The sequence below is a fragment of the Xiphias gladius genome, chromosome 15 (genome assembly GCF_016859285.1).
Source record: "Xiphias gladius isolate SHS-SW01 ecotype Sanya breed wild chromosome 15, ASM1685928v1, whole genome shotgun sequence".
In the NCBI taxonomy this organism is placed as follows: Eukaryota; Metazoa; Chordata; class Actinopteri; order Istiophoriformes; family Xiphiidae; genus Xiphias; species Xiphias gladius.
This window is the reverse complement of record NC_053414.1, coordinates 27,784,449-27,811,420: the sequence shown is the minus strand read 5'-3', so window position 1 is coordinate 27,811,420 and position 26,972 is coordinate 27,784,449. Positions and strand designations below refer to the sequence as shown.

The following is a 26,972-nucleotide window of genomic DNA, read 5'->3' as shown; positions in this document are numbered from 1 at the left end:
CTGATTTGGGTTTAATTGTTTTGGGTGCTCTGGGTGAACGCATATGCAATCGGTTTTTATGTTTTGATTGAAAACATTCAGTTTATGTCTTAATTAAATGCAAAATAAGTTAGCTAAACAAAATCCTTCAACAGAGTCATCAGATACTGGAACACTAATGGATAAATCTGATTCTGGACTACACCTTAATCTCTTTGCCTTGGCTCTTAAAGTTGCACATTCTCATTTATGAATGAACTATGTAACTAGCAATACTGTTTTTAATAAAAAAGAAAATTATTTCTCAGAGCCTTTGTTTTCATTTGAGTCCTATCGATCAGACTATTTTACAATGAATCTGTGAGGAACAGTTCATCATGCGAACTGTCTCTCCAAGGAGAACATTTGCTTTGCATTTCAACGCGGTTTTCCTCGGTGATGTGAGCGGCCAGTGGGTGTCGCTGTCAGTCAGCGACCCAGTACTTCGGATGACACACAAGTGTGTGCGACACGTTAAACATGTAATGATCCCGTGACTTTAATTTTGAGGTGTAACGCTGGTGTCATTGAACCAAGGTATAACGGCCCAGAACGCCCCTACTCCCGCGACAGAAAAGTCCGTAAGTGTAACTTTCGAGCTCCAACGCATTAGCTTCGGTTTGTGAACTTTAATGTAGAGCTGGCTAACATCATTAATTACTTTGAGTTCCACTGTTTGACATTTGAAAAGGGGGTTAAGTAAGCCTTAATTCTAAGGGGACATGGCGTATTTATTTTATTTGTAGAACCCCCCCCCCACCTTTTTCTGCTAATAACCTAGCTAGCTACTAGCCACATTGGCCCTATGATGTTACATTTTGCAACACTTTGATCCTCAAAATCACCGAGGATACATTTTTGTCAAACTGTACCCTGTGGGTAAAAAACAAGGTCAGCTAATATTAACAAGAAAACAGAATAATTAATAGTCTATAAATAGCTTTACTGTCAAAGGTCAGACATTTAACATCGACGTTAACGTTGCGCGAGCGCATTTCTGCTCGCCCACGTGCTGCTTAGCTGCCACCCGTTCTCCAGTCCGAAATAAAGCCTGATACAGTATGTGAACCGAGCTGTGCCGGGTTAGTGCAATGCTGTGCTATGTTGATATTGCAGAGTCGTAGAGTGAGTTCACATTTGTACACGCCACTTTTTTTTATTTTTTGTGCAAAAATACAGCCATAACGCGCTCCTTTGTCTTACGTTTTTAGGAAAAAGCTCCTTAAAATCCGTCTTCCTGCAGAGGCTGCAGAGATTTTTCATGCTGCTGTTAAAATGGAAAGAGTCTTACTAGACAATGCCATGACAGTGCCGCCGTGAGGTATGGGAAGGTAATTTATTCATATACAAATAACTTGGATAAATAACTTAGTTCAGAGTGTTTTCCACATTGCTCAATAAAGTAGATAGGAGAGGATACAAATATTAAGCAGGTTAAAACATTAAAACGAGATGATATATTAATAGTAAAACCAAATCAGGAAGAAAAGTTCAGTTGTAGGTAGGTTTTGAGTGGATGTACCACTGGTGCCAGCAGCACTGTGTATCCTTCTGTATGTGTCTTACACCAACATTTGAACCATAATCCTTCATCTAAGTCTGTCCTCTCTTCTGTCCTCCCTCTCTCCAAGTGCCTGTGTGGACATGCAGAGGTACCGGTGGCCGGGTTATGAGATGCAGCTTCTCGGAGAGCTGCAGAGACAACAAAACAGTGCCACATTCTGCGATACCCTGTTACAAACTGAGGGTGAGGCAGAGCTGTACGGCTGATAACAAAGTTTGAATTCAAGGGAAATCCGAAATAACTTTTTTTTTTTTTTTTTTTCCATCCACTTCTTTTTGTGAAGGTATCTCAGTGCCAACCCACAGTTGCGTTCTTGCAGCTCTCAGCCCCTACCTGTCTCAGAAGCTGTCTGCCTCCCCGTCTCCTCCATCCGGCCAGAAGCACCAGGTCCAGCTCCAGGCTGCGAAGGCGCAGACCCTCCTGAAGCTGGTTGGTCTGCTGTATTCTGGGGAGCTGGAGGTAAAAGGAGGCATAGAGCAGAATGACGTTTTGGCTTTAGCCCGCCGGTTTGGGATTGCAGAGCTTTTAGAGGGACAGAAAGACAGGGGCATGAAGGAGGCAGAACGCCGGGGGAAGAGGCAGAGTCGCGGGAGTTGCAGAGAGAATGGCTTTAACACGGAAGAAAGCAGAGGGAGGGAGCAAGGCAGGAAAATGCGGGATGCACAAGTTCAGGCTGAGATGGCTGGAAGGAGGGATGTAGATTCTCCAGTTGAAAAGAGAAGTTGTATATCTACAGGAACACAGACTGTTAAAGCTGTTGAAAAGTCAGTCGGCAGTTCTGTTGCTCTCTCCGGCCAAGCCACACCTCCAACCCCAGAGTCTGCACCCTCTGTAGCTCAAAGTTTGGATTTTTCTGTCATGTTGCAACCCCAAAATATCACACTTAATAAACCATTTTGCTCCACTTCTTGCCCAGTCATTATCAGCACACCCAGCACTACCAGTGGAGCACCAAGCGATGGAGAGTCTCCATTAAACTGCTCCTTTGGCACTGTAACAAATCCCACCTCAACTCCAGCTTTGTCCAGTGACATGTTGACCTTCTCCATTTCTCTTAATGATGACTCAAAGTCTCCAAGGCGTCAGGAAGACGGCACCTACCAGCGGTCATCTGAGTTCTGGGAGAGCATACAGGGTTTGGCCGAGGACAGGACAGACCTGGAGAGTGGAAAAAGAAATGGCAAGATGGCTGACTTCAGAGGAGATACAGAGCAGCCAAGCCAAGTGAACAGAGATGAGATGGCAGGAGAGGGAGGGAATTCTACAGAGAAGAGGCATGTACATGCCAATGTAGGGATGAAGACCCTGGCCAAGATGAAGCAGATGCAGCAGATGATGGAGACCACGCAGATTTCTATCAAAGTAAGAAGTAGTAGTATTTTCTTCACATAGAAGGTAACCTGGGATGAATTCTCTTTCATAGATAGGTGTGTACATAAACCCTGAAGCTATATCAGGTGAGATTACCAATTGATTATAAATTATGTAAAAGACAAATTTCCACTGCCTTGTGATGGAGGAACTTTTTCTGATCAAGATAAAATACAGCTGTGTGTCAGGCCAAATTTGTATGTGACAGTGTCTGATTTATTTTCTAGCAAGCACATTTTTCAGGGTATCGTAGTGACTCAACTGCTCCATTTCCCCTCGAGCAGAGTCACGACAGCAAAAATGGCTCGTCAGTTCTACGTTTCACCAACAAAGAAAAGCAATAAAATGAAAACTTAGTTTCATGACAGAGTTGTCACGACTCCGCTCCGATGTGTCTGTGATGTCTTCAGACTGTCATAACAAATGTGTAGGAAGCCTCCTCCTTATCTTTGCGTTTGCTTCATCACCGTATTCTCTTCCCTCCGTGCAGGTTAAGCTGAGGAGGAGGACTAAAGGAGAAGTGTGGGAGGTGGTGAACATGCAAGACTCAGATGCGACCTTGTCAGTTCTTACATCCCTGAAACAGGTATATAAGTATGGTGTTGAATTTATGTGAGGACACACTGGTGTCTGAATTTGTCTTGATGGTGCATGGCAGTGCAGGCAAAATAAAATAGTATTTACTTAGAAATGATATGGCAACAGGAAGACGCCACATTGGTTAAACAGACAGCAGCCCACATGTCATGCATGCATTGTGTATATAAGGGCTTTATAATTTTAGCAGGAACCAATACACCTGCAGTGTGGCTACAGTTAATTTGCTCTCTTTGGACTCTTCTGCATTCTCATATTGCTTTGAAAACTAGTGCATCAAATTGCTGATTGCTAGGCTTCTTTTATTGCTGATACGTGTTGCTGATTGGCTAATGTGACTCATCTTAATTGGCAATTTACAGTTTAAGTTGTTGTCCACCATTTGTGAAATTTGAAACCAACAAAATGAAATGTTTTTCAGCTAATTTGCTAAACAAAAGCCACTGCTAGTAATAATAAACTCTGCTTGTCTGAAGTCTGAAGGATATTTTTGCAGCACAAATACAAGCAAGAAGTAGAAAAACATTATAAAAGTCTTTTATATGTAGCTTCTTGCAGGAAGAAAGAATTAGAGACAGAGGTTAAGTGGTAGAAGAATATGCCATAGGCAGATTTGCGATGCAACATACTCATATGTCAGATATGTAGATACCTAGAGGAGAAAATGAGGAGGCGGTGTTGTTGAGAGTGATTTGGGTGGACACGCTGAAGTGTTGGTGAGTTGTTTTACTCTGGGAGAAGTGAAAGGAAGTATGATGTATCTCTGTTTCATCATCTGTTCCCAGACTCCACCGGAGATCTGAAGCACCACAGCCATGCTGATTATTTTTAGGAAATTATAGCATCACTTAATTGTTTAATAAAATGAAAATAGAAATAGAAGATTATTAGAGGTCAGAAAAGGGGGGTATTAACAAAAATATTGCATTAGAAATTACAGCCATTTTACAGCCCCTCATTTTTAGAGGCTCAAAGGTAATTGGACAGTTGACCGATGATCAGTTTTATGGCCAGGTGTGGCCCGTGCCCCTGTTCTTTCATGACAAATTAAGCAGATAAAAGGTCTGGAGTTGATTCCAAGTGTTGAATTTGAATTTGGGAATTCTCAATATGTGGTCCAAAGAGGTATCGATGCAAGTGAAGGAGGCCAACGTTGTGCTGAAAAACCATCCTATCAGACAGGTAGCAGAAATTTTAGGAGTGGCCAAATTAGCAATTTGGTTCATTGTTAAAAAGAAGGAATACATTGTTGGGCTCAGCAGCACCAAAAGTCCTGGAAGACCACTGAAGACAACTAAAGAATTCTTTCCTTGGTGAAGAAAACCCTCAAAACATCTAGCCAGGTCAACAACACTCGGGGAGGCAGGCGTAGTATTGTTAAAGTCTATAATCAAGAGACACCTTCATCAATGTAAATACAGATGGTTTACCACAAGGTGCAAACCACTGGTAACACTCAAGATCAGAAAGGCCAGATTAGACTTTGCCAGAAAACATCGAAAAAGTCTGCCCAGTTCTGGAACAAGATTCTTTGGTAGGATGAAACCAAGATTAATTTGTACCAGATTGATGAGAAGAGAAGAATATGGAGAAGGAAAGGAACGGCTCATGATCCACAGCAAACCACATCATCTGTCAGACATGGTAGAGGCAGTGTTATGGCATGGGCATGAATGGCTGCCAATGGAGCTGGATTACTGGTGTTTAATGATGATGTGACTGCTGATAGAAGTAGCAGGATGAATTCTGAAGTGTACAGGTCTATACTATCTGCTCAGATCCAGCCAAATGCTGCAGAACTGATAAGACAGTGCTTCACAGTACAGATGGATAGTGACCCAAAACATACTGCGAAAGCAACTCAAGAGCTTCTCAATACAAAGAAATGGACTATTATTCAATGGCCAAGTCAGTCACCTGACCTCAACCTAGTTGATCAGGCTTTTCACTTACTGAAGACAAAACTGAAGGCCGACAAACAAGCAGCAACTGAAGGCGGCTGCAGTAAAGGCCTGGCAAAGCATCTCAAGGGAGGAAACTCACCATTTGGTGATGTCCATGGGATCCAGACATCAAATTCTTTGCATTCAGATTTTCATCCAAGTATTAAAAATGATCCTCATATTTATAATTATGTTGGTCTTTCCAATTACTTTTGAGCCTCTGAAAATGAGTGACTATGTATAAAAAATGGCTGTAATTCCTAAACATTTAATTTGATATTTTTGTTACACCCCTTGAATTAAAGCCGGAAGTCTAAACTTCAATCACGTCTTGATGGCTTAATTTCAAATCCATTGTGGTGGTGTACAGAGGCAAAATTATGAAAATTGTGTCACTGTCCAAATACTTATGGACCCGACTTCCTGGCTGTCCCTTGTCTGTCTAATCTAATCAAATCTATTTTATATATCATATCTATTCTTTCTATTCTAACTAATCTAATCTATCTATGTTTAATTAAACCATACTGAGAATGCTGAAAACATTCATCAGACTGATTTCTTTTTATTTTTGTGAATGACCACATTTTGTATTTAATGGTTCTGATCTGAATGGAATCTTATTTTCGTATTGAGCTTAACAAAAGACATTGCCTTGCTCACCTCTTGTTCATTTTTTTTTTTTTTTTTAATAGGATGGCTGCAAAAACAGAAGGCCAGACACAGACCTTTTAAATGTTCCAGCTCCTCCCTCCACTGTCCAATCAAGCCCAATACAGAAACCAGACTCCCATATTCTTCAGCCTGTTACCACCAACTCCCCCAAATCGCCACCACACCCCAACGCCTCCTCTGACTCCGCGCCACCCTCTAGTGACTACTTCACCCCAAACCAAAAGGATGGCCTCGAGGTAGCCCCACCCCTCCAGCATCAGGGCTCTGTAGAGGAGTCTGATGTGCAGATAGAGAAGCTGCCTGAGGACATCATGATGGGGCTCAACATCCTGCCCAACTTGGAAAGGGACTGCAAGAGGTCTCATCACCTTCAACTGAGCCATGATGGAGTACCGGCCATTTGCCAGGGCCCAGTCACACGGAAAGATGCAGGGCACAGTCAGATGCACGCTGCTGTCAGTGCAGCAGGGTGTGTGTTTTACCAGGATTTGGGAACACGAAGTTTCAACTCATCAGCAGATAAAGATAAGAAAAGTTTTGCTGAACCATGATATGAAGGCATTGATTTGATTGTCCATTGTTCAAATGATTTGTCAGTATTAGTTACTGTCCCTTTTTAATCTTCTTATTTTCTTCCCCTAACAAGATGTGAAGGCTTTTGTCTTTGATATAGTATGTATGTGTGTGTGCGCGCGTGTATCTGTAATATAATATAATATAATATAATATAATATATTATATTATATTATATTATATTATAAAAAGTTTTAGTTTTAATATAGGCACATATTGGATACCGATATATATGTGCTAGGCCTATATCGGCTGAAAGGGTTCTAGTTCTCCTTTACATTTCTAAGCTAATATATCTTTTATATCCTCTGAAACTGTCTAGTGTGTTGTGGGTGTTGAATCATGGAGGTTGATGTTTTCATGTCCTCTGTAGCTTGTCAAAATAGATTCCTTTGGATGATTTTACATGAAGAGGCAAAACCAAATTATACCGTTTCTTTCAGTTTTCCCTTATCTGTGTTTTATTTCGATTCCATCAGTACCTATACAAAATCATCCCTCCTCTTGTTTAGATTTCAAAACTGAAAGGAAAATTACGATATATTTCAATCATATTTCCCATAAATGTGGCCAGTGTGACTTTGTGTGTCATGCTAACTTTGTACCCGCCACCTCTGTTCTGAAGATTCCGGGGAAACGAGGTCTCACGCATATATCAGGGCAAGCTGATCAAAATCAAATTAATTTTTGGACAGTCAGTTTACTACAACATGAGACAAAGATAAAAGACAAAAGAACAATTCCTAACAACTGAGAATTTAACAAGATTCAGATTTAAGATGTGACAACAATGAATTAATGCTCAAATTACTGTCAATTAACTATTCAGTTCAGCTCTAATTTTGACCTCCTATATTAAGCAACAGAGCAGTAAGTGTTAAACATAACTCAGAATCTTGTACTGTCCACTATACAGTGTGCTAAAGTGTAAGCAGTTACTAAAGCAAACTCAGACTTTATCTTAAATGTTCTTTCTTTCCGTTTCATGCTTCTCAGTCCTCCACTCCATTAGCACTTCTTATTTTATCACACCAAAAGACTCAGTTCAACCTGATTTCAGTTACAGTCCACAATCTATCACTATCCAAAATCACTATCCAAAACCTCCACCCTAACATCAACCACCTCAGCTTTGTTATTTCAAGTTGGATTGATGGCAGACTTCCCACCTGTTGTGCAGGTATCCATTGTTGTTTCACAGCTCAGAACCAGCCCAGCTGCTCAAGCCTTTCATCTGTACTACTGGACACTGCGTTAATCCAACAGCAGCAGGAGCGCTCTCAACAGTACCCCTCATCTGTCAGATCCATGCGGCAGAGAGATGGAATGAGCTGTCAGGATATGCCACTGTCCAAAAGTCAAGAATGTCTATATCCAGAAGTATCTACAACAAGATCAGTCGTACCCTCAGCTGTCTCCCCCGCTGAGCAGAAACTGCATCACCCAGCGTTCCAGGAACTGTCTTCACAAGACAATCAGCAAATCCTTGCGTTTTTACCGCTGACAAAGGGAAATGAGACACAGTCCATGCATACTCTCTCCTTACCTTGCATGGACGATTTGCGGCTTCCTCGATGTCTTTCTCCATTAGAGCCGTGTACCTTAGAAACAAAACATCAGCCTGCCCTCAACAACCCAACGAGCCATGGCGATAAAATTCAGCAACAGCCATTATTACATAGGCGACCCTGGCTCGCAGAAAACCCTGGATCACTACAATTTCGTCTGAGTGCCATCACTCACAGAAAAAATACAAGTGCGTCTTTACCTCAGCGTACAACCAGAAACTGTTGGTCAAAGAAATGCCAGGAACATATGGAGTTGAACCCACAGAATAGAGGAACCTGGACAGAATCTTGTACTGCAAAAGAGGTGGAAGAGAGGGAAACGGTATCTGCTGGCCAACCAAATAATGCAGGACTGAAATCTGACCCCAGGAAGATGAAGGAATGTGACACTACAGAGGAGGGAATAGCACCTAAAAGGAGGAAGACAACATGCACCAGTCATCCACAAGATGCTGCCGATTTTCTCTTGGCATACAAAGATGTGAAAGTCAGTGATGGAACAAAGAGTAAAATCAATTGGAGCGTTTGTCAAGTCAGTTTGTCAAGCAACAATGTGCTGGCGAAGGAAAGAGCACTGACCACCAGCTCTTCTAACATTCCATCCGAATTTATAGGGAAACAAAATCAGCCGTCATCCGTCACAGAATGTCTGAGAGAGAACGCCAGAGGGTCTGGGGTGAATACTGACCAAACTCGGATCAGAACCAGGAGTTTTTTGAAAAACACTCAAGAGTCACCAAGTGACACAAGCCCAGAAACTTCTTTTGGTGCTAAACCCATGGTCCACAGAGCTAAGACAGTGAATAAACAAGGAGTCACAAGCGGGAAACGTGGAAGACCGCCAAAAACAAAACTTCAAGTTCTTACCCCTCTGAACAACCGTCCTGCCGTCGCTGAAAAGAGGAGCCATAATGAAGAAAGTCAGCAGAAAACGGAAAGCAATTCGCCAAAGGAAGATTTGGAGAAGGGTAACAAAACAAAGCGAAGGTGCAAAAAAAGGTGGATAAATAGAAGTGCAGAAGTGGGAATAATTCCACTGAAGAAGACCATAAGTGTTGAGAGCATTGGCAAGCGTGATGCAGACATTGACATAATCCCAAAAGTAAGAAAGCTACAGACACCAAAAGAGCCACAGACGGTCACTCTGAATGAGTTTCAAAAACTTATTAAAAGGTCACACTCAAAATCTCGGAGGTCAAAGGAAAGCCAGGAAACAAATGAAATGCTGAGAGATGCAGAAAGTGAAGGGGCGGCTAGCAGAGACAACACATGTAAAGAATCAACTAAGGAATCTAAGAATCCGGATGAAGGTAAAGTGGGGATTGTTCCGATAGCCATGGTTGATGGCGGCAATGGTTAAACTATTAAGCCATCGAATCTCTTTCATTAAATCTATTGGTTAGGCTGGAAAAGAGCATGTTTTCTTAAAACCACCATTTGTAAGATTAAAGAAATTGCCTCTTTGAGGCCATCTGGTTGTAACATCAAGAATGACACTGACATACAGCAATAACCATAAGATACTTTAATTGTGATTAGAATAATGTTGGGCTAGTTTTATGTAAAGCCCTACGGTAAAGAGACATATAGCCTAAAGTAAAAGTCCTGTAGTCTTAAGCTTATTTAAGTAAAAGTACAGATGAATTAATAGCAAAATGTACTTAGTGGGTATCAGCAGTAAAAGTAGTGGATATGCAGTAAAATATCCCCTGTGATTATATATGACATTATTTGATCTCTAATACTGATGCATCATTGTGTAAGTAGCATTTTACTGTTTATGGTAGCTGCTCAAGGTGCAGCTAATTTTAGTTACTTTATATATAGTTAGGTGTGCTGGTCCACTGATTCCCAACCCAAGGGTCGGGCCCCTCCAAATGGTCACAAAACAAATCTTGGGGGTCGTGAGATGATTAATTGGGTGAGAAGGAACAACAATGTTCTGCCACATAAAATTGCCATAATTCCTTTTTCATGATGCCTTGTCTGGAAAAAACTCAATCATTTAAATGACACCAACTGGGAAATTTGAAGGGGAAATGTCTCTTCGGTGGTACTGATAACAACTCCATAGACATCTTAAAAGTTACGAAGATCCCCAACAACACACTGCATTTTTATAGAGGGTCAGTAGCACCGTTTGGGACTGTCTCATCCACCACTTGGAAGACGCTCCCGGAAGCTCCCAGAGAAAAGGGCCTGAAAGCGGCTGTCTGCTGCTGTGGGGGAGTGAGAGTGGGGGCAGATAAGCAGACATAGTTTACAAAGCCCAACCAGTTAGTCCTCATCCTTAAAGTTTTCTCTATAGCCAAACTGAAAAATACGGTTTGAAAACACTTGTTAGAAAGTGTAAATCTTACCCTTGTGTCGTTTGTCAGCGTTGGGTTTAGAGGGTGGAGTGAGCTCACCGTTGCCTCTTGTGGCTGTTGGGGTAAAAAACAGCCAATGCAACTGCGGTACTCACCAACCTTCTTGTACAATCAGGCCTCTGGCCTCACAGGCCCGTAATGAGCCCATCACTGTTGAATGCACCAGAACAAGGAGAAGAAGATCCCCCACACGAAAACCGACTGGGACAAGCCACATAAATGTGGGATTGCTTTACTGGAAGTGTTTTCAATCAATTTTTGCTTTTACAAGAGAAATTACTCTAAGGATGAGGCAGACTGGTTGGTTTGCAAATGTATGTTTGGTTAACTGCCCTACCTCCGTTAAAGATTAGGGCACGGCCACTTGCTGGCGTTTCTCTGTGGGGGCTTCCAAGACTGATACAGTGAATGAGATATTCCCGAATGGGTCTGATCTCTAATCTGTAAAGTAATTTGCAACTCCAGCTGCCACATACATGGAACAATATTTCCTTCTGAAATATAGTAGACTACAAGTATAGAGTAGCAAAAAATTGAAGTAGTCAAATAAAGTACAAGTACCTCAAAATTGTACTTAAGTACAGTTTTTGAGTAAATGTACTTAGTTACTTTCCACACCTGACTTGCAAACTCAGTCTCCCAGTTACTCTGGATAATCTTAGTTCCATTGTTTTTTTGTTTTTTTTTAACAGGAACAACCTGTGATACAGGAGTGTCAAATGCAACACAGCAGACTGCCATCACTGATGAAGGCTTGTCACACAGACTGGTGCCAGATTACAAGCTGCACCCCCAGACACCTGAGAGAACTGGTCTACCTCTGCCAGATGCTGGCGGGATCAGCGGGACCTCAGGCTGCGATCAAGAAGAGGAGGAGGAAGTGGAGGTGGATGTCCTGCTTTACTCCCCAGTCCAAGTGCCTCAGGCCAGAGTGTGTGGGGATGGACTCGACAGCACGGAGATAACTCCAGACGAAGAAGAGGAGGAAGATGTGAACGAGATTGATGTGACTGGAGATGAGACAGAGTAACGTTTGGATACTGCATAGTTATATAATACGTTGTGTGACTAGTTCAGCATGGTGTGCCAAACCTGATGTTCTACCTGTTCTGACTTGATGTTCACAAAGATGGGAAGTTCTGTATAACAGATTTTTACCGCTATATGGCATTCATTTTGTTCAGCATACAAGCTTGAAATGGTTGTTTAATTTTCATTAATAATATGCTGAAGCATTGATACAGTGTGGCAAGAATGATTAATGTTGTTTACATTGACTGTTTTTCAATAATTGTGTTCATTTTACAGTCAGAGAAATTTGAATAGTCAGACTGATTGAGGTAAAAAGCACTTCATTGGGTCTCTCTGTAAGTAACGACTGTAGAAAAGAAATCTTATTTTGAGCCTGTATTTGTAAAGCGGAGTGTGTTCTATGTAAATTACATAACAATAGTTTATTAAAAAAAACGGTTTGTCTTTTCATGCAAGTGTTTTGTTTTTTTTTCCTTGGTTGTGTCTTCACTAATGCACACCAGGGGGCGCACTTTTTCCTCCCCCCTCCGTCTGAATCCAACTTTATTGACTGCGGAAGTAGGGGAGGAAACTGTACACACGTGTGTTCCTGCAGATTTGAAGGTTACAGAAGAAGCAGCGAGTAGGACTCTTGTCTTGTGTCCGCAGGAGAGGGCCACCAGGACGGTGTGTGTGTTTGGTTGAAGCCGGGTGTGAGCAGCAGAGACGCGCAGACATGGATCCCATGAAGGCACAGCAGCTGGCAGCGGAGCTGGAGGTGGAGATGATGGCTGACATGTACAACCGGTAAAGCCGACACAAGCTAACCATTCAGCTAGCTGCGTCTAACTGCTGCCCAGGAGAAAGCGTGTCTCGTGGCCTTCGTTCAATCGTCGTTCTTAAGTTACACGTTAGGTAGTGACAGAAGGTCTTACAGAGGTTAGCTAGCTCTAGGGGGACGTAGCTCTAAAGTCCCTCTTTGACGCTGGCTGCTGCTGAAGACATTAAATTTCAGGAGCTACATGTGATACAGTCAGTCACTGATCAGTCAGTGTCCCCCACACTGGGGGGGTGTCAGAGTGGCAGCTAGATCCCATCAGTCAAGAGATGTGTTTGCATCCAGCTACTTTTATGGTGCATTTTCAGTTTGCAGTAGGTGAAACGTGACTTAATTGTCCATTGAGGCTTCCGTTGAACAGACGCCAACATCCAATCCATGCGGATCGATGAAGAGACCGTAACATTCTTCTCATTAATACATGACACAAACATAAATGTCATATTTCCGTCTTGTCGGAAACCTAGTTGTGCCGTCTGTGCCTTGATGAAGGAGCTGACTCTGAAACATGCTGACCCCCCCCACACTTTTAGGCCAAGCATGCTGATATTCATCATAGCTGATTACAAATTGCATTGATTGAGGAACTCTGTTATAAGTAATGATCATGCATCGGTTGAAGTACTTACATGTATCATCTGTACACATATAGTTAGGTCCATAAGTATTTGGACAGTGACACAATTTTGGTAATTTAGCCTCTGTTCACAGATACAATGGATTTAAAATGAAGCCATCAAGATGTGGCACAAGTGTAGACTTTCAGCTAATTCAAGGGGATTAACAAAAATATCACATTAACTGTTAGGGAATTACAGCCATTTTTTATACATAGTCACTCATTTTCAGAGGCTCAAAAGTAATTGGAAAGACCAACATAATTATAAATATGAGGATCATTTTTAATACTTGGATGAAAATCCTTTGCAGTCAGTGACTGGCTGAAGTCTGGATCTCATGGACCTCACCAAATGCTGAGTTTCCTCCCTTGAGATGCTTTGCCAGGCCTTTACTGCAGCCACCTTCAGTTGCTGCTTGTCTGTGGGTCTTTCTACCCTCAGTTTTGTCTTCAGTAGGTGAAACACATGCTCAATTGGGTTGAGGTCAGGTGACTGACTTGGCCATTGAAGAATATTCCATTTCTTTGCCATGAGAAGCTCTTGAGTTGCTTTCGCAGTATGTTTTGGGTCACTATCCATCTGTACTGTGAAGCACTGTCTTATCAGTTCTGCAGCATTTGGCTGGATCTGAGCAGATAGTATAGACCTGTACACTTCAGAATTCATCCTGCTACTTCTATCAGCAGTCACATCATCATTAAACACCAGTAATCCAGCTCCATTGGCAGCCATTCATGCCCATGCCATAACACTGCCTCTACCATGTCTGCAAGATGATGTGGTTTGCTGTGGATCATGAGCCGTTCCTTTCCTTCTCATCAATCTGGTACAAATTAATCTTGGTTTCATCCTACCAAAGAATCTTGTTCCAGAACTGGGCAGACTTTTTCGATGTTTTCTGGCAAAGTCTAATCTGGCCTTTCTGATCTTGAGTGTTACCAGTGGTTTGCACCTTGTGGTAAACCATCTGTATTTACATTGATGAAGGTGTCTCTTGATTATAGACTTTAACAATACTACGCCTGCCTCCCCGAGTGTTGTTGACCTGGCTAGATGTTTTGAGGGTTTTCTTCACCAAGGAAAGAATTCTTTAGTTGTCTTCCAGGACTTTTGGTGCTGCTGAGCCCAACAATGCATTCCTTCTTTTTAATACTTACAAACCTAACTGTATGTGAAGGATATTGTGTCTAATTGCATGGCTGGCCTTCAGTCACAGTGAATGTGTTGATTTGACAAACATAGGTCTTTCTTAGAACATTAATAATGACTATAGTCCAGTTAGGTTTTCGTGTCTCAGGTGAATTGTCATAGTTTGAAATGCACAAGATATAAATAATAAAATGAATGATGGCTGATCCATTTAGCTGCTTCAGTTTCAGGGTCCTGGGGTTGTTCATTCTGGCCCATTGTCACACCCATGATTCACTGGGACACTTGAATAGACCAGACCCATTGTTAATGTTCTTAGTAGCACCTGTGCTTTTCCTGCTGGGACTAAGTAAAATTATCTGCAGTGAAAAGGCCTGTTTACAAAGACAAATATATCATTGTTCTTGACTCAGTATCTCTACCGTCAGTGTGACGATATTTGTTTTAGACATGACTGGTGCTTGCAAACAATATTTGTGATAGTCTAAGTATGTTAGAGGCATACATTGCTAACTTTGGGGAGAACATAATTGATAACTTCTTCATTTGAGTTCCTCATAGATTATTATCCCTGTCAAATAAACTATTAAAAAAAGTAAATCCATGCCAGTCAAACTTAAAGCCTCATTATGTGACTTTTACAACACTTAGTGGTGTTCAAATCCCTTATGGGCACACTGGGAATTAATGGTTTCAAATCAACTGATAAACTGCAACAAATTGGCCTGGTTTTGAAATTTCTTTTTTCTGCAAACAAAAAATGATGTAGTCTAGAGCTGTAATGATTATTTGATAAGTCGATGACAGAAATTTCTTTGTCAACTTTTTTTGGAATGTATGGTAAAAGTATTTTCACATGGAATCATATTGATCTTTACACGTAACATTTTAAGAATCTTACTGACTCCTAGCTTCTTTTTTTCTCCTAGAATGACCAACGCCTGCCACAGGAAGTGTGTACCGCCACATTACAAGGAGGCAGAGCTGACAAAGGGCGAGTCGGTATGCCTGGACCGCTGCGTGGCAAAATATCTGGACCTTCACGAGAAGCTGGGACGCAAGCTGACAGAGCTCTCAGTCCAGGACGAGGAAATGATGAGGAAAGCAGCTGTCGGGAGCGGATAGAGACACCGATGAAGGAAATGACACGGGGAATCGTTAAGTTACGGGATTGGGGTAGCATATCTGGTTTCTCTAAAATAAGAGACTGGTGTTTTAATGTAAAGGGTGGGTAGATAAAACAACATGTAAAATGAATGCTGGGGTCCATTGAGACAGACTGCCTCCTCTGCTGCAGTAGAGGATGATTACAAAGGACGGGTGTGGAGGACGCACCGGAGCACTTAGCATATCTTGAAACTGCTCAGAGCGATCCACTGGCCTCTCTGGATCAGTCTGATTTGTTGTACGTTCATCTCGGACTGGTCCTCAAGAAGTCACCTGAAAATTGACTGGAAGGAAGAAAGGCCTAGGACATGTAACATAATTTCCATATTTCCATACTTTGTGCTTGTTTTCTGCTGCTCAGAAACTCCATTACTTTGTTGTTGCTGTTGAACCTTTGTGCTACCAACCATCTGGTACTTGCTGCAGGTTAAAACAAACACTAGGAATGATTTGAAATCAGTCTTTGATCCCAGATCACCCTCTGAACCCATTTTTCACATTTACAAGTCATCTCTTATGCAGACAAAGTAGTGTCACTTCTGTACGAAACCTCGAAATACAGCAAATCAAATACATGGATTATGTACAGCGGTATTGTGTGAGCCAAAATGTCTTTTTATACAACACAATATGCATGTTCTTTTGTTTTTTTTTCCCCCAGCTGTGAAACAAACAAGGTTAAAGAGCTCATAGCTGGGCCTCTCTGGTTACATGGATGTGTGTTGAAGATGCACTGAACTTTGCATATTTTTCATGGCTGTGTAGAAAGTGTTGTGCTGTATGTCAGTGGACCATGTTTTTTGACTGATGTTTTTTTTTTTTTTTTTTTTCCCTGTGCTAACCACTGTGACACAGATTTTTATCTGCATATTAGAGTATGTTTCAGTGTTATTAATTACTCTAATTAAACAAAATCATACTTTATATAAATACGATGAGTGGTGTTATAAGGGTGTGAAAGTCCTATTTTCTGTCCCACAGTCTGTCCCCCCCCCACTTGAAATTGTCTCGCAGTACTGGCGGAGAGGAGGGCAGGTTTTCCTAAAGGTGTGCCTGCACCTTTAAGAAAAATGTTGGCAGGTTTGGGTGAGGAAGTGAAGATCATTGACTTTCGTTTCCTTGGTGAAACTGTTATTTATACCTGCCCCCCCCCCCTGTTGCACGTCGGAAAAGGGAACTTCGGGGTCAGCGAGCGACACAGGGGCGGAGGCGGTCTGCGTAGTCTGTCTGTCTGTCTGTCTCCCGGGGTGTACACACTCTTCGTTCGGGTGAATGCGAAGGAGCCCCCAACGCAGCAGACATGGTAAGGGATTTTCAAGGTGATGGTAGATGGTTTAAAAACAAACGGGCGTGATGTTGTGTTTTAGAATAGTTCTTAGACGAAACCCGAAGTGCCTGGCTAACTGCTGCAAACGGTACCATTAACGACGCGACTTTAGTTGACTTATTACCAAATGGCAAACAACATACTAGTGGATACAGCTCGGTTACAGTAGCTCCGACGCACTTTTTTTTTCTTTTATCCCGGGAATACTGAGGTTGAGTCGTTAAAGGGTTTTTAAAAAAATGACAGGCTGGGGGGGGGGGGGACCTAGACTTCTGTCTAAATATCTAGAATAAGTTCAACACCCCTGTTGGGAAAAACATGTCAACAAATTGAAATTTATATTCGGTGCGTGGGGCCATGGAGCCCGTAGCAAGGGAAGTGTTTTGTATTGAGGGCTAACATGTTGGAGAGCATGCTTAGGGTCAGATCCTCTTTTTAGGACAGCGTGGCTCATCGTGAGATAAAAAAAAGGGGGGGGGGCTGCTTCTGAACGCGGATATATTTACTGTGAATCTCGGATCCTGTGGTAGAGTTTACCACGGTGTGTTTGGGGAACTTGCAGAATCCGCGTGGAAGCGGCGTTTGGAAGAGCTCGCAAGGGTTGGGGTGACCCCCCCCCCCTCCGAGGTCGGACTGTCCGGTCGCGCAGACTGCGGTTTCTCCGTGTCTGAAACATGTTCATTGTAAACTGTGCTCAGTGGGATTCAGTCAAGCCAAGAAAGGAATCAGAGAAGGGCCAGCGTGGTGGTGGTTTAGTTTTTTGCCAAAGGGAGGGCGGTCCAGCTTTTTCGAACTGGAGAGCGGGAGAGGGTCTTTAATTTTTTTTCTAACCCCATATTGTTCCGTTTAATTTCAAACTTCATGTTTGCCAGATTAATTGTATATTAAAGAGATCCTAGTTACATGAACTCGATGGTTATCGTGTGTGCAAGGACAGTGTGCGTTACCCTATGCATTGGATAGGGATGGGGGTGCAGAAGCTGTCACCTGCTCCCGATTCACTCGTTTGTTGGCTATAACAAACGCCGATTTAGCAGCTTTTCATTCAGAAACAGAGACCGGCTGTATTTTTACCATTTCCTCATTTTTGCCATAAATTTGTTCGGGGTTATAAATAAATTATGCTTATCGGTTAATCTATTATTTTGCCAATGAATCGATTCATTGTGTGCTCCGTTAAATGTCAGAAAATGTTTTTAAAAAAAATGCACATCACTGTATTGACAACTACTGAATTGCACCAATTGTGTTTTTGTGAAATCTTACAATTCTTAACATGCTCATGGAGAGTTTTGAAGGGAATCGATTATTGCTTAAAGGCTGTAGACTAACAAAGAGACCCCCCTTTTTCCTTCATTCAGGGTTTTCAGGTTCGTGGGACAGCTGGTCTGTCAAAGAGGGATACTGAGCTATAATGTAATTTAAAGCAAAGACAACACCTCAGCTCTTTTAGAGTTCAGTATGTCTACTGTTGTAGACTAAAAAACATTTAAAAAGTACAATTGTGTTTTTGATAACCCTAAACCCTGCTGGTTCATCATGAGAGTAATGGGCAGGGGACATTGCAGTGACTGACTGGTGTGGGTGACTGCAAAAAGTGCAACCAACCGTCTAGTAATCCCGTGTACTACCCCTTTTGGTCACCAGATGGTGGCAATTGATGGCGAAGAGCAAGCCAGAGAAGCTGATCATCTTGTAGCACCTCCTAATGGTGCCATGAATGAACTGGCGGATGTGGGGCAAGAAGACAACATGCAGGACCAGGTGAGCTCAGTTGCCCGTCGAAAAAAAACACACAATAGCCTCTGCGACTCTTAGGTTTCGGCTGAAAGGAAACGCACTCCTCCACGAGCGTGTCGAATACTACCACCTTTGCCCTTATCGAACAGTTGCAAAGCTTTTCTCCCGTTTTCCTCAGATGGAGGAGTTTTTGGGTCCGCAGTCAGAGTACAACGAGGAGGAGGAGGAAAGGAAATACTACAGGAGAAAGAGGCTGGGAGTCATCAAGAATGTTCTTGCAGCCAGTGTTGGAGCCATGATCGTTTACAGTGTATATATGGGTGAGTCTGACGGGAGAAACGAGAAATCCAAACAGGCAAAGTTACAGCATCTCAGAGGTACTTTTAAATTTATTTTGTGTGTGTATGGTGTGTGTGTGTGTATGCGTGCTACAGGCCTTCTGCAAATGCAGCTGATCCTCCATTATGATATGACCTACCGTGAGGTGAAGTACAGCAACCTTGTCCTGGAGGACATCGACCGCAAGATGTTGATGGGCATTAATGTCACGCCCATTATAGGCCTGCTGTACACTCCTGTTCTCATCAGGTAGACACATACACACACGCACGCGCACAAAAAAAAAAAAACCTTTCCTCCTGATCTGAATATCCTTGTTTTGCCCATATATACTCTATATGTACGGTAACTCTCTTTCAGGTTTCTAGGTACTAAGTGGATGATGTTCCTGGCTTCGGGAATCTACGCGCTCTTCGTCTCAACCAATTACTGGGAGCGTTACTACACCTTGGTTCCCTCAGCCGTAGCCATCGGCGTGGCCATTGTGCCGCTCTGGGCCTCCTTGGGAAATTACATCACGAGGTGAGAAGGAGGTTGTGGAGGGGTGAGGGAGTTTCATAAGCTGCCACGGCACACAAAAGCGAACTGAAGGTCGAACGGTATAGGTAGCTGGGATCTCAATGGATAGATAGGTGGACTCAGATCGTTGCTCGTTGCTCTAACCTCCGACGCAGCAACTGTTTCTCATTTACACTAAACCTGAAAATCTGCAGTGCAATGACCACTTGTCACCATATAACCATACTTGTATCAAACCTAAAAATTTCTAATGTAACACTTAAGCATAACCATTTAAGCGTTAAAAGTCAAAGTAAATCATTGACATAACCATCACACCACAGGTCTCAACTACTCAACTAACAGTTGGGTCCCAACCCAAATGTATCATTTCCATACTTTTATCCTCCCATGGCCAGTGAAGGGAGCCAAAAATGACTTTTTTTGGTCACATGACCATCCAATACTGGATTTTGGGGATTTTGAATTTTAAAAACTCTGATAACAGTGTAATGGCTAATATTCTTTTTTTAACATAAACTCAAGAAAGGCACTTTTCTAAAGTTGAATACAGAAGGAAACAGAATATAGAGATGTAAGGCACACTCTCAGGCTCTCTTTTGTCAGACCAATTCAAACCAAGAATTGTGAGCGTGTTTAGGTGAACGCATACACACCCTCTCAGGCCTCAAAATAACACACCTGATTGCACGTAAGTATTTTTTTTTTTTTTTTTTTTTAAAGGAGTGAATGAATGTGTTTTGCTGTGAATTTCTCTTCTCACACCAAACACATGGCAGGATGGCGCAGCAGTACTACGAGTACGTCAACTACAAGGAGGAGCATGTGCAGGAGCAGAAGAAGCTTCCTAAAGGAGCGTGCCACAGATACATCATCGTCTTCCAGTCAGTCTTCCACATCATCTTCCATGTGAGTCTTCAGGCATCTCTTGTTCCCTAATGCGCTCTGATGTGTGCGGTGTTTAACATCGGGAAAGACGTTTGCACTGCTTTACAGAAAAATACGCTTGTCCCTGTCTTCTCTCTCTTCCTCACCAGCTGAGTTTTGTCTTTGCGGAGTTCCCGATGGGTCTTGTCCTCAACGGCTACCTGCATGATAACCAGCACATTCTCTGCAATGTCAAAGTCTGCGGTAAAGACACACGTCACGAATGATTACACACAAGTAACCCACAGACAACGCACGAGGGTTCATTCCTTTCCATCCAATGAAATTGTTAACAGTTAAGGTGAGACTATGTAACTGTTACTGAACAGCGGCCAATGTGGCAACAGGTCACAATTTTGGGATGATGGCAGATGCTAAAACACGTTGAGTGTTTTAGCATACCCATGAGTGCCTTGCGTATGAAATCAACTTTCTATTTTTATAATCAGCGTCGACCAAAAAAGTTTGTACAATTCAAGACAACACTTACACGATGGACTGTACTAAATTAAAACTTAAGCTTTTTTTTTTGTATAAACAATAGATCAAATTAATATGTGAAAGGGATCACTTCCCCCGAAAGGCCCAGAGAGAATCATCACCTGCATCTGCAGCTCCGATCGGCTGTGCGGAACCTTATAGCATCTTTTCATTCATTATTTTGGAGCTGCCACACATTCTGCTCTTATCGGACTTGTTTCCAGCCGCAACAAGAAGACGTTTTTTTAAGAGAAATGGCTCTATTGAACGTGCAATAAGCCACCTGCTCAGCGCCAGTTGGCAGACAGACAAAGTCAACGACTAGCTGGTGAACATAGTGGAGCATTCAGCAACTACAGAGCCAGATATTTTTATTGGACTTAAATTGGTCAAGTGGACAGAATCGTGTCTCTGAAAAAATGTTGCCCCATGAATGTCATATGTCAATCTGTTTTTGTAAATAAATTTTGTGGTGTCGAATTCCACTTTGCCTGAAATTCATCTTGCTTCGATTCCCTGAATGCATTGTACATGGTTAGTCCTAGAAAACCAGATCTCCCTTTTGGCCGCAGTGTTTCCTTTTTATTATGAACAGCAGGAGGAAACGGAACTGTAGAAAAGCGCTCACACCGCCACTTGATCACAGAAGACTTTTACAAAACAGAAAAACCACAATCACAAAAACATCCTGGTTTTCTTTGAAACTGCTGCCCTGTGTTGCCTAGTCAGCTTTCTCATGTACATTTTAGCCACTTGTTTGTGGCTAAAATTTTTTTCTCCAAACCAGAGGTACAGTTTCATAGTCAGAACCATTAGCTGTGACTTGATACAGTGTGCAGGAATGAAGCACGTCAGCTTTCCATCACCTCCTTGCTAATGTCTGAACGTTCCTCTTCCTCTACCAGGTGCAGCAGTCAGCGGAGTGATCCCTGGCTTCAACACCACTGTGCTGACCAACCTGCCGCCCTCCATGCTGCTCATCAAGGTGGAGAGCGTCCTCATGGGCTTCGCCTTCCTGTCCATGATCATCGTAAGATCTCCCTTGACGCACACACGCACGCACCTCTTCCACCCTAGAATTCAATTTCCAAAACACCTTTTATGCTAAAGTGTTATTTTATGGTTTTACTAACTTCTGGACTTACGAGGGAACAAATTAAATCTATGCATCGTTAGATCCTTGTAAATACTGTAAATTACCTTTTTAGAGTGATTGAGTCTATCACAGGGTGAACAAACACAGATTAACAGACACAGTCTCACATCTACACTTATGTACAATTCAGAGCAGTTTAGAAAGCTGGATTGAGGGGGAACTGTAGTAAATATACAGTAATTGTGTTTGCACATTACTCTATGTTTATTCCAACTCAGTTTTCTAGTAGTAGTTAAAGGGCTAATGCTGCTCTCAGTGATCTTAAGTCTGTGTTTCAAGTATGGTTCTGTGCTTTGTAAGAGGTTATTTTTTCCTATGATGGGCTGGAAATTTACAGTACAGCAAAGCATGTACAAAGCAGAGCGGTCAGTCAGACTAATTCAAAATAAACGGATTGCTGTTTGATGCTACCGACAGTTCCTTGTGCTGTGTGGCGCCGCCTACCGGCCGACAGAAGAGATCGACCTGCGGAGCATCGGCTGGGGTAACATCTTCCAGCTGCCTTTCAAACACCTGAGGGACTACCGCCTGCGACTGCTCTGCCCCTTCTTCATCTACAGTGGCTTTGAAGTGCTGTTTGCCATCACCGGGTTCTCTCTGGTACTGTGCTGTCACTGGATTTGTTGAACTAATAGTGGAGTAGGCTGTAACTTTCATTGCTAAACTTTGTTAGTGTTTGAGTAGTTTGACATGCAAAATAATAAAAGCTGATTTATAGAGGGGCAGTCAGATTGTACTATTAAGAGAAATACACATTTCCCTCCCTCCACAGTCCTATGGCGTCTGCATTTTGGGCCTGAAAAAACTGTGGCTCCTTATAGTCGTCTATGGCCTCTCCTGCTCCATCTTTTCCTCCCTCTCCCTCTTCATCCTACGCCTCCCACGCTGGCTGTGTCTGGTTAGCGGCGCAGCTGTGCATTTTGTGTTGCTGGTGGCTCTCCTGGCATTCTCTGTACAACGCCAGAAGGGGCAGTTATATACAGAGTATCTGGGCCCTCTGCTTGTGATCACCGTGCTGTGGGGTCTCGGCACCGCCCTGAACAAGACGGGCGTCAGCAGTAAGTAACAGCTGTGGTCGAGGTATCTGTACGTACCATGCACTAACTTTGTTCAGACATGACATGGGTCAGCATGAGCTCTTTTCTTTCTTTGTCAGCTCTGCTTGGTATGCTCTATGCTGAGGAAAAAGAACGTCTGGACTTTGTGTACACCATCTATCACTGGTGGCAGGCCTTCGCCATCTTCATAGTCTACCTATGGTCCAACCTGCCTATGAGGGTATGTGATTGTGGGTGTTTAGAGAGCATTCATTGCGTGTTTGTGTTTCATGTACTAAAAAAACCAAACAGACAACAAAACAAAAAACCACCGTTTCTATTTTCTCTTTTTTTTTTTTAAACCTATGTTTTATCCCCTCAGGCCAAGCTCTCCATCCTTTTGGCCACTTTACTGCTTGCCTGCTACTGCTATTGGCTGATGGAGCGTCGGCTGGCAAAGGACTTGCGGCCCAGACTGCCTCGCATCCCTCGGCCGCGGCACAAGGTAACCAGTAACAGTCTATCGTGAGTGACTGCCTGAATCTGGCCACTTTCACCTTAGCAGATTCATTTTGCCAGCCAAAGATTACACAGGCCAAGAAAGAGGTGTCCTAATGTACTTGACACGTTGCAACTAGGGATTCAGTTGCCATTGAGGCCAGCAATGGTAAAGTGGCACTCACGATACAGTTTGGTGAGTTGTATAAAATCATTAGTGAAAAAAATTAAGATGTTTTTGTGATTAAGGAGAAGCAGCATGAATCAACACCCACATGAGAACACGTGTAGAAGTTCCCACGGTTTATGTATTTAATAGTGCATGAAGAGAATAAATGTAAAACTAATGGCTGCGCACTCATTCTAGTAAAACCTGCTCGGGCAATTCAATTTCCTATGATTGCGTATTTGCTATTAGATACATAAAGCAGATAAATTAACAGCACATGTACAGACTAAGTCGACAGGAATTTATGCCATTAAAGTTTAGACATTTAAATTCCTTGTACTGTACCCTGTGCATTGATTTAGAACGAGGTTTAACCAGAAGCTCAACTGTGTTTTACGTGTGACACACGCTTTTTATTCCCACCTAACAACCAGTCAGAAATTTTCTTGGCCGTAGTATATCTTATGAGGTCACACCAACAGTGTACATAAATGTTGTTGTTGTTGGGATGTTTTATGTGGCCTAAATGTAGTCTGCCACTGCAGTGCTCTCCTTAGCAGATTCCTTTTCTGTGTGAGCTTGGTGTAGTGCAGTGCTACTGTGACTGTAAAGCTGTTTTATTGTTTTTTCCATTAAGCTTGGGTTTGGTTACATATAGACCTGACACAAATAGCTGATTAATCAATCAAATAATTGTCAAGGCTATTTAGATAATGAAATTGTTTAAGTCATTTTTCAAGCAGAAATGCCTAATATTACCTAGTTATAGCTTCGACATTGTGAGGATTTTCTGCTTTTCTCCTGTCTTATATGACACTTAATTGGTATTTTTTGATTGATTGGTATTTTTTGCCTCAAACAAGGAGGTTATGTGATCACCCATGTCGATTTGTTTGTTGGTTTTTGTTGTTTGTCAGCAGGATTATGCAAAAACTACTGAACCGATTTGCACCGAACTTGGTGGAGGGTTGGGGCAGATTAGGATCATTTACTATGAATTAAAATGTTTTCCTGTGAAGTCTGTTGTACGTTGTTTGACATTGGCCTTGGTGGAGGTCTCCACTCTACTAGTGCATTATCTAGTCTAGTATTTTACAGACCTAATGATTAATCGATTACTTGATAGTAACTCAGGGTGAAAGGACCAGAGGGCAACAGTTCTTTGATTTCTAGCCATCAAGAGATCTTCTGCTAAACTGTATAGGTAAATCCAGAAACTGATTTAATTCTGACAGACTACCAGTCAAAGATTTGCAGAAGATCAAACCTGACTACATGCCAGATGTCTACAAGTTCTTCCTTATTTCTGCATTAGATAAGAGAGTTTTCTGGAGTAAACAATGCTTTTACACCCAGCATGTAAAAAACATGTAAAAAAAATTCTTTTGTGTCATGCAGAAAGAATAATCTGTAGAGACCTGGTGTGTAGTGAGATTTGAACTCCTGCAAACAGTGATTCGTCCTGCACTCCACCAACCCTCTGAATGAAATCCTTCAGCTGGGCGGGAGTGAAAAAAAGTTTCATTATTGTCAGAGCTTTATAGTGGAATACTCTCCCCAGTTGTTAATAGAACATGCCATTTGTGTCCGCAGGTTAAAGGCTATCGCTACCTGGAAGAGGACAACTCAGATGAGTCAGACTCCGAGAGTGAGGAGGATGAGGAGGAGAAGACGGAAGACGAAGAGCATGTGGTGGAAGAGATGGGAGCAGAGGACAGCGAGGAAGGAGGCCATGACGGAGAGGCACAGGGAGCTGACTCACCCAGAGCCAGGAGGAGAGGGGCAGAGGGTCACCGCTGCAGACGGGAGGATGCCCATGTGAAGGAGGGAGAGAGGGAAGAGCGCGAGGGAGGTTGAGAGAAAAGAAAAAGGAGGAGGGAGGAGGGGAAATGATGGACAGATGACAGAGATACAGGAGAGGAAGAGAGTTATACATGCGCTGTATGCTGTTGTGTTTGATTCCATTCATATTTTTAGACATTTAAACGTAATGTAACTTTCATACTACACTAAACAAAAATGTGTTTTCTAGCATAAGCTTTAATGAAAAAGCTTGAATTACTTGTTCAGCTGTAATCACAACAATCATCCAGATGAAAAGGTGAGAAAGTGGGAGAACTATATTGCAATTTAACATAGGCACAGTCTCAAAGGGAAGCACACACTGGATAAAATGAATACAACAAGAATACTTTTCTCTTTCTTTTGTGGCAGTTTGTGGCTCATATTTACCAAATGTACCCATAATTATAGAGGGGGTTGTAGTTGCTTTTGTGCTTCATCATTCAACAAACTGAAATACACAAACAGGTTTGATTTAAAAAGAGCACATATCTACAAAGAGAACTGTAAGTGACAGAAAAAGAAATGCGGAATTGATTTTTCTAAGTTTAATCGCAGGGTGACGAGTGTTTTGATTGAGACATTTTTAGAGAGCTGGCATGATCCCGCTGGATGTGAACAGCATAAACAGCCGTAGTTATATTTGCTCTTCTGCCTTTGTTTACTTTCCACCCCTTAACTTATGCACATTTGTTAGAGAAAACAAGCTTACTAAGAGACAGTATCAGAAGCTCAGGCATATGTCAGTTTCTCATGTGTTGATCAGAAGGGCTTAAATAAGATTTATGCAAAACTTGAATATGAAGGTATGTTTACGCTTAAGTGTAGTTCAATGTGCAACAGGTTCAAGGGTTGGTCATGCATGGCTGTTGCCAGTAAGGTAGGCACTTCAGGAAACAGTGGGGCATTATTACTAATGTGGACTCTCTCAAATGTTTTCATGTACAACACAACAATAAACAAGACAGTCTACAGCCATGCTAACGGCCCTACTTCAGAGCAGTGCCGTAAATTCTAATGTTAGCATGCAAACACGCTCACAGTAACAAAGTTAACATGCTGGTGTTAAGCAGGTATAGAGAGCCGAAGTAAAACCGGGACTATCAGAATCTGTTCCAGAAGTAAGAAAACCTCGTTCAAAATCTCATTGACATTTAAAACTATAATCCAGCTTTGGAACACAACCGTTCTCAATAGTATGTCGTATGACTTGATTCATATGTTTGGATAAGGATAGTATTTTTTGTAGGTTTTTTTTTTTTTTTATTAAATTTTTTTTCAAGATCTAATAGTGTTTCTTTTATCCAGATTCCATGAGTGAGTCAAGGGGTCTGTAATTTAAACATGTGCAATAACAGCAGGACAGTGAGGACTGAATGACAGCAGAGCTTATAACTACAAAGATGAATTTGTTAAATCATGAAGGTTTCAATTTGTTACAGCAACCGCTGTGGTGGATGCTGATTTATTTGAGC

At 42.2% G+C, this 26,972-nt stretch overlaps 3 protein-coding genes across 8 annotated transcripts; all 3 read left to right on the top strand.

The window, feature by feature from the left end:
* The first annotated feature begins 435 nt into the window (after positions 1-435).
* On the top strand, positions 436-12,160 carry LOC120800780. 6 transcript variants are annotated; one of them, XM_040147134.1, is made up of 9 exons: positions 436-599; positions 1,230-1,349; positions 1,650-1,765; positions 1,866-2,041; positions 2,654-2,944; positions 3,444-3,539; positions 6,189-6,693; positions 7,922-9,619; positions 11,371-12,160. In XM_040147134.1, exons 2-9 carry the CDS (start codon positions 1,342-1,344, stop codon positions 11,706-11,708), a joined length of 3,228 nt encoding a protein of 1,075 aa, XP_040003068.1. In that variant the 5' UTR covers positions 436-599; positions 1,230-1,341; the 3' UTR covers positions 11,709-12,160. The 6 variants fall into 6 exon arrangements, with proteins under 6 accessions (XP_040003068.1, XP_040003066.1, XP_040003064.1 ...); XM_040147132.1 differs by having other exon boundaries at positions 1,230-1,339; positions 1,866-2,944; XM_040147130.1 differs by having other exon boundaries at positions 1,866-2,944.
* Positions 12,161-12,263: 103 nt separating this feature from the next.
* Positions 12,264-16,273, top strand: timm10 (translocase of inner mitochondrial membrane 10 homolog (yeast)). The gene is made up of 2 exons (XM_040146137.1): positions 12,264-12,496; positions 15,226-16,273. Exons 1-2 carry the CDS (start codon positions 12,426-12,428, stop codon positions 15,419-15,421), a joined length of 267 nt encoding a protein of 88 aa, XP_040002071.1. The 5' UTR covers positions 12,264-12,425; the 3' UTR covers positions 15,422-16,273.
* A 150-nt stretch (positions 16,274-16,423) lies between these two features.
* On the top strand, positions 16,424-25,844 carry unc93b1 (unc-93 homolog B1, TLR signaling regulator). The gene is made up of 13 exons (XM_040146136.1): positions 16,424-16,766; positions 18,438-18,554; positions 18,709-18,850; positions 18,965-19,118; positions 19,230-19,391; positions 20,168-20,297; positions 20,426-20,519; positions 21,701-21,825; positions 22,369-22,551; positions 22,724-23,009; positions 23,108-23,229; positions 23,371-23,493; positions 25,249-25,844. The coding sequence occupies exons 1-13, from the start codon at positions 16,764-16,766 to the stop codon at positions 25,510-25,512; spliced, it is 1,905 nt and encodes a 634-aa protein (XP_040002070.1). The 5' UTR covers positions 16,424-16,763; the 3' UTR covers positions 25,513-25,844.
* Positions 25,845-26,972: the final 1,128 nt, after the last annotated feature.